General features: G+C 36.8%; 1 protein-coding gene across 1 annotated transcript; it reads right to left on the bottom strand.

Moving 5' to 3' along the window:
* Nucleotides 1-2,084: 2,084 nt before the first annotated feature.
* On the bottom strand, nucleotides 2,085-10,671 carry atp1b3a (ATPase Na+/K+ transporting subunit beta 3a). The gene is made up of 7 exons (XM_058759367.1): nucleotides 10,392-10,671; nucleotides 7,257-7,385; nucleotides 7,050-7,148; nucleotides 6,772-6,959; nucleotides 6,203-6,253; nucleotides 3,781-3,867; nucleotides 2,085-2,898 (listed from the first exon to the last, which is right to left on the bottom strand). The coding sequence occupies exons 1-7, from the start codon at nucleotides 10,504-10,506 to the stop codon at nucleotides 2,731-2,733; spliced, it is 837 nt and encodes a 278-aa protein (XP_058615350.1). The 5' UTR covers nucleotides 10,507-10,671; the 3' UTR covers nucleotides 2,085-2,730.
* Between the last annotated feature and the right edge of the window lie 324 nt (nucleotides 10,672-10,995).

Here is a 10,995-nt window from a genome sequence, read left to right as displayed (position 1 = left end):
ATAAATATGAATTAATAAATTAACATATATTATTAGCTCTGAAATGAAATCAGAGCTTGATTGTTTAGCATTTAAAGGTAATTCCATTCGTGTTTTGTTATCATATCCCATCATAACAGAGTGGTAAATATATACACAGGAAACAGCCTTCCTTTACAGATAAGTTCAGCTGAAAGAGGACAGTCCTCAAGGGCACAAATAGAGGGCTTTGGCACCGATACGTCTGCTAAATCCTCACCAGTTGGGCTATGTAACCAAGGTGGAGGTTATGCCCTCTTCCAGTCTTCAGTGGTGTTGCTTCTATGACGCTGAGCAAGAGCAAACAATTGTTATTGTGACATAAAATGGACCAAACTACCTGTCTGCAAATGAATTATTTGTTCTGTCTTTGAGTTTTTACTGTTTGCTAGGTAAGTAATAATGACTGAATGTAATTGTATATAAGGTTTGAGAATGATTCTAAATAGAAATTTCAGATATTCAACAGGGGCATGGATTCAAAATGGATCAATAAAATGTTTCTTTCTTTTACAGATTTACTTTTTAGCTTTTCCCCCTTCCCATAACACTGGTGCTTGGCACTAATTCAAAAGCAGCAAATTCAGAGTTCACTTACAGAGGTCAGTCTCCCAGTATTTCTGGTTTGAATGTGTTCCTGAGAATTGAATCTAAAATTTAATCTCTCAAGTAATGCTCAATGAAAATTTAACCATATGTTGGTGCATGCTAAAAAATAAATAAATAAATAACCTGTGCAAGAGTCAAAATCTAAAAATATTTCCCAGATTAAGGAGTCAAATCACAGACTGCCAGAAAAGTTCTGGGCTGGCTTCAGAACACCACACTTATCTTGTAAGGCGATAATCTAGCTTATACTCGCGTACTTAAATCAACCTCTAATCCATCCTCCAGTCTGATTTGCTGAACCAAGACAAGTCACTCTCACCAGACTTACCAATTTATGATCTCCACTGAGAGCATAGAAATACCAGTCTGGTTTAGCACACATAAATTAATCTGCTTCCTGAGCTTTATCAGGCAATGTACATGTAGAGATGGTGTGTATATTACTATTAATATGTGAGTCTGCTTATGACTGAGTTTCGATGGTGTTGTAGAAAGTCAGAAAAGTCTTCAGATGGTAAAGATAAAGACCCTGTTAAGCCAAACAGATCCCACTCCTCCTTATGTCAACCAATCCACTAATGCGGAAAATAAGCTTATGTGTGTAAGAAGCAGTGTTAGTGAGAGTGTCTCTTCACATCTACAGGTAAAAATAATTGTTGTGTTATCAAAACACGTTGGGAGTTTTGATTTTGGCATGTTTGTCAGTAGCCACTTTTAATAATAATAATAAATTGTAATATTTCCTGAAATATAACAGCAGCTATATATTTGAATAATGCTTTGTGAAAAACATTGTTTTCAAAATAATAACTGGGTCCTTTATATATTTATCTGTTTTTATATTATAATTTACATTGTCACAGACCAAAGCAAATTATTATACTATCTGGAATTTTTTTTTCCTTCTGTATAGACCTTTTAAAACACAAACCAGATCTTTTTTTTCTTTTCTTTTTTTTTTATTAATTACTGTTTAAAACTGAGACTAAAGTAACTGTGATTAATCAGCCTTAAAAAAGCAAAATTAAGCAGAATAATTATAAAGATCTTTTCAAAATTAAGTGTGTGCCAAATAGATGATTGCATCAATTACCTGAAACACTGGCCAGCTTCAAAGACCATCTATGTACAGACTGAAGCAGATTCCCAGGTCTGTGACTAAATGTGGTCAACTAATCAGTTGACGCAAACCGCTGATTTATTGATAGCTGTTGGCAGGAACAGACAGTGCTATGTTTGGTTGAGCACTGTGACATGTTTAAGTTAAACGAATATAACATATGGCACCGAACACATGATTCAGTGTAGTAACAGAATTAGTTCAAATGTAAATACAAAAAAACGCTACTCAACACAACTGGAATTTTGAAGAAAAAAAGGTTGCTGTTAGACAACATTATATTGTATCGCCATCATGTGGTAGGTTCAGGATATTACAGACAATCTACAACCACCGCTTACTTGTTTTCTTTTTATTTGTCAAAATAGCATTTGTACCAAGATGTTAAATGGCTCTTTAGGCATCTGCATGAACGAGGATCCATGCAGAGGTTATGAAAATCATTTAGGTTACAAATTTGGCTTTTTACATATTTCAAAAATGTCAAATGATGCCACTTTTTTTTCTTTTTTTTTTTACATAAATCTTATAGTAATATGACAATATGATCATTAAATATATTCACACAGAGCAACACAAACACAACAACACCAACTAAGGATTAAGATAGCGACTAACCCGTCTCATCAATCACAATGTAAACAAAATCCCTTTATGGGTACAACGTAATGACGTTAAAGAATTCAAAACACCTAGGGAATGTGAGGCCCAGGGTTAAAATACAATTAGATGTTCAGAGACACTCATGTCTTCAGCAGGAGGAGGTGCTAGATAGAAGACTAAACCGAGTTCCTGTGGAGACATGGTGAGTGGGATTCATTAACAGAAATCAATCAGTCATGCCTGTCTGTGGAGAGTTAAATGAGGTCCTTGAGACCTGCTGAGGACCAGCAGGACATACAGTGGGGGGTTAAAAGGAGGACAGGGACAACGGGGAGAAAAGTAGTGCAAGTTTCCCTTTAGCGTCCGCACCAGCAGCTGCTTTATTCGGTCACCAGGACCCGGAAGGTGACACGACCGAGAAACTTGTCCCGCTCGTCGTTGTTCTTGAGGTTGGAGCCCTCTACCTTGCACTCTAAAATCAGCTCAGAGTTGTAGTCTTCCTTCTTAAGCAACAGCTTTACAGCAACCAGAGGCTGAACATAACCCTCCTATAGATGACCAGAGACGGAAGGTGAAAAAATGTGTACTTCACTATACACACTTAAATTAAGATGTAATACTATATTGTCGTTCTATATAGTATAATACTATATTCACTATACGTCATCTCATTACATAATGAAGTCTTTAAAGGAATATTCAGGGTTTAATATATGTTAAACTTAATCATAATATAATTACTAGTAAAACAGCTGCTCATACTATTTTTGCAGTTCATGTTTTAGATTTTATGGCATAGTATTATGGCAACAATGTTTTAAAACTGGATACACAGAAAAGGCAAATTTGTTAACAGTTTTGTTATCTTGTAACTATACTATTGAAATTTTGTATCATTTATGAATTCGCTCCATTCATTTCCATTGTACATGCCTCACTGTAATCCATAATTCTACATTTCAACAACAACATGTTATAAATACTGACAATTGACCTTAAATGTTATTGAACCTGGGACATTCCTTTAAAGGAATAGTTCACCAAAAAAAATGTAATTCCATGAACATTTTCTTGAATGGAACGGATTTGGAGAAAGATAGCATTACATTATTTGTTCACCAATGGATCCTCTTTCACTGGAGAAATCGTGATGATAATGGATTTGTTTATTACTTTTTGCTTCACAAGATGTTAATTTATGAATTATTGTGATGTTTTTATCAGTTTTTTTGGACTCTCATTCTGATGGCACCCATTCACTGCAGAGGGTCTATTGGTGAGCAAGCGATGTAATGTTAAAATTTCTCTAAAACTGTTCCAATGAAAAAACTAAATCATCTGCATATTGGATGGCCTGAAGGTGAGTACATTTTCAGCAAATTTTCATTTTGGGGTGAACTATTCCTGCATGTTCTGAGCTCTATACTTACATGTGTTTTTTTCCCATAGTAAGGAAAGTACATCCTATCAATAGTCCCCTCATGGGGAAAATACTGCATCTGGAGAGGTTTCCCACTCTGAGGAGAAAGAAGAAAATACCATCAGACAACTGAAGACAGCCGGCTGTCACTGGTGGAGAGTGGATGATGCTGTTTGATGTAGTTCTAACAATATTATAAATCATCCATGACATATACAGTAGCTGCAGCGTAAAAATACATTTGGATGCAGAGCATAATGTATCCCAGCAGAGAACTGCTTTGGAGAAAACAAGCGCTAGAAGTCATGCTGCTGCTTTGCCATGCTAAATGAATAAGTATTTGTTCATTAGCCATCTTTCTTGATCAAAAGTAGCGGCTCATTAAGAAGATATTCAGATGGTAACCATTGTGATAATGGACAACTGAATCCGATTAGGGATGCATGAGGTATCAGGACCACATCAGCTAATATTACAGATATTTAATTGTGCAGCTTACTTTCTCTGCTTTTTTTTTTTTTTAAAGCTGCCATCTAACGCTCAACGTTAATCAATAAAACACTAATAATTGAATAACACTGTAATTTAATCTTTAGCAAATCTCAAAATGACTGTCCATTTTTCACACTGTACATAATAATATTGTCTGAACTTATGTGTAGCATTTGAAATTATTGAATTGAGTTTTTATTGGTTTATATTTAGTTTATTTCATTTCAGTTTAGATTATATTAAATGTATATCAGGGAGCATCCCTAATTCTGACAAGATTGTGCAAAATATGTATATGTTGTGGCTTTGCAGAAAATTGAAGGCGAGGAATGATAAAGCATATAAGAGACATGCTCAATCACGCTAGTAGCAAACAAGAGACCAGATATACAGTGATCTTACCCATCACTTTACAAAGGAGTTCAACTGGCAGCATGCAATTGAGACATGAGAGATAAAGATAAAAGGGAGGGAGAAAAGAAAAAAAAACACCCTTGAGAGAGGATGGACTAACAATTAGAAATCCAAGCAGGAAACACAACAACATATAAATCAAACCTTAAAGCTGAAATCCATTAGAAAGTTGCAGAAACACTGGCAATTACAAACACCCAACACTGTTTTGCTGTTTTACAGAGCAATGAAACACCGCAGTGGTGAGGGCTGTGTGGGCACCAATCAGACCTTTGATTTGCTGGCATCTTACACTTTGATTGGCCATGTGATTTTTACCTTCATTATATCTCGTTATCAGCCCTCAGTGAGCAAACCAAAGCCATAATAGCCAAAACAATAATGATAACGGAAAATGGTTAGGTAGACGAGAAAGTAATTGTTGGAGAATACTTAGCCGGCCAGGCATGGGCCTTAACTGTGATTTTATTATGAGAAACAGCCAGCATGGGGTCTTAAAGGGATAGTTCACCCAAAAATGAAAATTTGATGTTCATCTGCTTACCCCCAGGGCATCCAAGATGTAGGTGACTTTGTTTCTTCACTAGAACACAAACGAAGATTTCTAACTCAAACCGTTGCAGTCTATTAGTCCTATAATGCCAGTCAATGGGAACACAATCTTTGAGAGAAAAAAAAACATGCACACACAAATCCAAATTAAACCCTGCGGCTCGTGACGATACATTGATGTCCTAAGACATGAAACGATCGGTTTGTGCGAGAAACTGAACAGTATTTATATCATTTTTTACCTCTGATACACCGCAATGTCCGACTGTCACAACATCCGGCGCGTGACGCCGCGTCAAACTGCTCTGGCACATAGATATATATACATAGATGCCTCATTAGTGACGGTTTCTATGAGCCGCTATACGTAAGGATCTACGTATATGTCTATGTATATATATCTATGTTCCAGAGCCGTTGACGCCTCACGCACCGGATGTTGTGGATGAGCTCAGGATGGTTGGACATTGCGGTGTATCAGAGGTAAAAAATGATAGAAATACTGTTCAGTTTCTCGCACAAACCGATCGTTTCGTGTCTTAGGACATCAATGTATCATCACGAGCCGCAGGGTTTAATTTGGATTTGTGTGTGCATGTTTTTTTTCTCCCAAAGATTGTGTGCCCATTGACTGGCATTATAGGACTAACAGACTACAACGGTTTGAGTTAAAAATCTTCGTTTGTGTTCTACTGAAGAAACAAAGTCACCTACATCTTGGATGCCCTGGGGGTAAGCAGATAAACATCAAATTTTCATTTTTGGGTGAACTATCCCTTTAATCTCTTAAAGTTGTGTTGAGCCATTTGTTTCTAATTTTCTCTTGTAAATTGCAGCTTTAAACCACATAAAACACCACAAATACAAACATATACATTATTTATGGTTTTATACTATATCTACTATAACTTAATATCAAAAATGTAAATCATACTTTAATTGGCACCAATATTAAACAGGTCTACAATTGTTACCTTTGATGTGCAGTTGATGTACGGATCTCCAGCTGGCTTAAGACCAATGATCTGAGGGTTAAGAATAACACAATATCAGCCCGATTAACCCTCAGTCAGTCAGTAAGTCGATATAAATACCCAGACATTTTTACTCTTGAAGACGATAGTTTGGTAGTGCATAATTCATTTAGAATTACATGCTTTGCATACATAAAAATACAGTAAAAAACTGTAATATTGTGAAATATTTTTACAATTAACTATTTTCTGTTTTAATATTTTAAAATGTAACTCATTCCTGTGGTGGCAAAGTTGAATTTTCAGCAGCCATTACTCCAGAAAACAGTTGTGCTGTCTAATATATTTTGTGGAAATTATGATACAAATTTTCTGGTTTCTTTAATACATAGAAAATTCAAAAGAACAGCATTTATTTAAAAATAAAAACGCATTTGTAACATTATAAATGTCTTTATTGTCACTTCTGATCAATTTAATGCATCCTTGCTCGTTACAAAATAAATGTATTTAAAAAAATTCATACTGACCCCAAACTTTTGAACAAAAGTGTATGTGAGGTTACTCACCCTATTCATCTTGACAATAACACACGGCTGTCCTTTAGCATAGCCAAACGTGGTGTCCTCCATCCCGGAGCAACCCTGGAGTAAACTCCTCCTGAACTGGCACACCTTCTTCTGAGGTTCCTCATCCTGCTCAGAGTACTGACCCGCCATACACAAGTCATTTTTGGCTTGTTCTGAGTCATTATACTCTGGAAATGGAAAATAGAGAAACTATAAATATACAAGTATTATGCAACCAGATGAGAAATTATTTAAAAGGCAAAGTGTAGAGCACTTACGATGCAGAAACGATTCTAGATGCTGAACATACTGGCCATATTCAAGAGGTTCTGATCTGTTAAAAACTATATTCAAAGAGTTTGGCCTGATAGCCAACCCTGCGAAAAAGAAATTTTTTTTTTAAATAATTCATAGCTGAAAAATATGTACAACAGAAAATAGCCATTTTAATTTACTGTCAATGTTTGCAAAACTGAAAAACTCACCTGGGAATGCAACCCGATCTCGATACTTTGGTGTATCGTCATTCAGCGTCTGAAGCATCACCCACATAGTGAAGACAAACATAGCAGCCAAGAAGCCATAGAAGACCAAGTAAAAGAGGAGGATGAGACCTGAAACACAGTACCTTTGAAAAGCAATTGTTGCTAGGCAGAACTGAAATAATTAGGCCCGGCTAAAAAGCTTATTCTTTAAATCTTTCCAACCAAAGCACAACACGTTATATTCGTTCGCAAACAAAAGTAGCTCCGGCAACTGTGGCGTGTGTGTGGTGTGAGTACTGTGACGCTGAATGCATGCCTTAAACGGAGTGGCTATTTACACTTAGTGCAAATAGCCCGCCTTGTTGGCAGAGGCTATTTACACTAACCCCACCCACCAACGTGTGATTGGGCTAGTCAACACTACAAAAGACAGCTATCAATCATCAGCTCCAGTGACGTAGACTGAAGGTGCGACTCGTAACGCAGTCTTTTGACGTGATCGACCCGAGTTCAAACCCGCCTTTTGCCGAACTTTTTTTCCTCCCCTTTCAAATCTCATATCATATCACATCGGAAAGGCATTTATTTTCAATAAAAATGAAGGAAATAAAAAAAGTTGAAAATAAAGTATTGGGTAGGGTTAGGGTAAGTGAAGGGAGGCATTTATTGTCCCAATAAGGTGGCATCCATTTAATAATTTGAATTAAAATGATAATTTACACTCAATATGTTATTATTGCATACTGTTTTATAATGTACTGCAATACTGAGGTGCAGATAATTGCCACTATTTGCAATAAATAGCGGAAAATAAATAGAATCTACAGTTATCTGCACTTAGTGTAAATAGCATCTATTGCTAAGAAAATATGCTATTTGCACTTAGTGTAATTTCACTGGCTGTAAAAACAAAAAGAGCCTGTTATTTTATGTGACCTGTATGTACACTGTAAAAAATAAGTGTAATTTTAACTGTAAAATTTTGTAAAAACGCTACTGAAAAAAACTGTTAATATGTTAACAGTGAGTTTCTGTACTATATACAGGGAAAAACTGTAAAAGATCTAACCAGACATTTCATGTAATTTTACAGTAAAATGCTGTTAATTGTACAGTTTTTAGAAGTAAAAATAACAAATCAATGTATAATTTACAGTCAAAAACTGTGAACTGATATTCCCAGAATTCCCTGCATGACACTCCACATTTGAAAGTATTTTGTTTAAATAATCATGTTTTTAAATAGTTTTTGTTATCAGTTTATGTACATTTGGGCTTTATGTTACATCTTCTGTTGTTTAATGAAAGTTTATTGCATTATTTAGGTATCATGAGTGTTACCATGATGGTGTTCTGTGTTTGCATGAATGACTCTGTGCACCTTCTATATATTAGTATATACTTCTGCTTGTGGTGAAGCTACTTGTGATGATCTTTGATTCTTCATGGCTTTCTCTTTTACCACCTGCATTATTATGGTGGTTGTCAGTATGTTAAAGGTACAAAACAGATTTTAATAGCAGTGTGTGTTGTTGAATGTAGTGGTTTACATTCAAATTTCCCTGTTTGTAAATTACAGTTTTATACTGTTTCGTTTTGTTTAAGTTTTGTTCTGTAAATGTGTTTACAGTTTTTCTGTATTTTTTACAAAATTATTCTGGTAACCACAGCTGCCAGAATTATTTTGTAAAAACTACGGAATTTTTTTTTACAGTGTATGTGTACACCGGTGCCTCGAACCACATTCATCTGCCCAGAAGAGCTGAGCCGAAGCACAACCAAAACAATGTTTTTCCGCACTTTTTTTAACCAATAGAGGGCCAAAAGGTATTGTAAAGCTTTAATTCATTTCAGTGATTTAAAAAAGTTGCAAATTAAGTGTGGAAATAATGTTGTGTGTAATATTCATAAACTCATTCATTCATTCACCTGTTGCAAAATAATGTTATTTTCCATTCAGCAGTTGATCGTTGTCGCTCGGAAAATAATCAAATGTGTCATTTGCACAGAGGGTTTAGTGAGGCGCGAAAACGGAAGCCATTCAGAGTCCCCACAGGCCAGACGACGTCACGGCGCTCAGCGACGTCCCTTTGATGTTACCGACCGCTCTGACGTTGCCATTCAGGTCTTTCTTCAACACGAACAAGAATAAACGGGTTTCTAGAAAATCGGGGTCGTTATTTTGACGGTGTGAAAACCATTCATTCTGCAGGCCTTTAATTTTTTTAGACTAGTTTTACTAGCCAAGACAGTCCGATGAAATAACTAGGCATAATACTGGGCCTTAGGTCAATGAGGACAAGAGAAGGAGAATGACACTAATGTTAGCCTTTCTCTCACGCTCAGCAGTAAGCACATAAGAGTGTCTGATAATATTGTTGTTTTTAAGGATAACATTATGGAATTAGCGAATAAACGTTTTCGGTAGGCTAGATAATGTAAACAAGAGCCTTGCTTTGATAAATAAGATGTAGCCTACGTAGATTGAAAACCTGGAATAAAAACATTTCTTTGCCACTGAGTCAGTGTCTAATGATGATGATGATGATGAGTATTATTATTATTATTATTATTATTAGCATCTACTGAGGCTCCTTTTTCACACCACATTGAATTTTCACGCCACACCGAAAAAAACTCACGCGATAGTCTAACGTTACTGAATCTCCGGCACGCGCGCAACACGGACGTAACGTTAGTCATTTCGTTGCATTTTAAATCCTTAAAAATAACACCTTAAAATAATGACTGCTGTCGCTTCAATTATCTGTAACATTCTCATATTGATTCTTAGATTTCTTTTCATCATTTTACAGGAGATCTGCTAAAACCTGGTAATGTTATTTATTTATCACCGTAGATTAATCAAAACACACAGACGAAATTGCCACTGATGTCATCAAGAGTTGATGACATCAAGATGTCGGAATGCCTAAGATAGCGATCGCTTTCGTCATTTTCATCCTTCATTCATGACCCTAGGGGGGTCTTCGTGCTTTAACGTTAAATGATTGTGGCTGAACAGTTTCCGCAACAAAATCCGCCGTAACTTATATGGTATTATTTCTGTAAGCTGCACATTCTTGCATGAATGATGTGTGAAGGATGCCGACGTTCATAGGGTTTGTGACTCACCCCAATTGCTCGCAGTCCGACCGAAGAATTCTCCGGTTCTTGGATTGTAGATCACGTTTTTCCAGCTGTTCTCGGGCTCTTTGCCCTCCGCCGGTTTTTCGCTCTTTTTAGACATGCTGGAATGAGGTGCGATGTGACCTGGTCTGATGAGGCTGATCTCAGTGGGCTGATGCCCTGATGAAGAGCGAAAAACCTCTGGCGTCTCCAAATGCACTGCAACGCTCCTGATGCCAAACTGGTCCAATAAACCGGACCGACAGCAGCACGTTATGTTGCGGTGGGAGGGAACTAGGGGGCGGCGCTTTTGCGCATGCGTAAACTATGCGACCCTGAAATTGTTACAAAATTCTAGGTTTGCATTAACCGTGGTATAAATATTGGGGGTAACCAATTGACCCCACCCCAATAACCCAAACTAACCCCCCCCCAATATTTATACCACGGTTAATGCAAACCTAGAATCGGGCTATTTATTAATTACTTGAACCTCGCGTACGAAAGGAGCGCTTATCAGCACAACATGACTGAAGAGCAGTTCTTTTAATTGTGCACGAGCGGCGCGCGAATCACCCTATACTCTGTGCGCGTTCACCAGCGCGCTCGA

The sequence above is a fragment of the Onychostoma macrolepis genome, chromosome 02 (genome assembly GCF_012432095.1).
Source record: "Onychostoma macrolepis isolate SWU-2019 chromosome 02, ASM1243209v1, whole genome shotgun sequence".
In the NCBI taxonomy this organism is placed as follows: domain Eukaryota; kingdom Metazoa; phylum Chordata; class Actinopteri; order Cypriniformes; family Cyprinidae; genus Onychostoma; species Onychostoma macrolepis.
The sequence above is the reverse complement of the archived record's forward strand: the minus strand, read 5'-3'. Positions and strand labels throughout refer to the sequence as shown.

What these genes read in the sequence shown, in the direction of transcription:
- atp1b3a (XM_058759367.1), bottom strand. Translation starts at nt 10,506, where the DNA reads ATGTCTAAAAAGAGCGAAAAACCGGCGGAGGGCAAAGAGCCCGAGAAC. An exon ending in TCGGACTGCGAGCAATTGGG is followed by an intron (nt 7,386 to 10,391) that starts GTGAGTCACAAA and finishes ACTGTGTTTCAG; the next exon opens with GTCTCATCCTCCTCTTTTAC. An exon ending in ACTATGGGAAAAAAACACAT is followed by an intron (nt 2,899 to 3,780) that starts GTAAGTATAGAG and finishes GGTCATCTATAG; the next exon opens with GAGGGTTATGTTCAGCCTCT.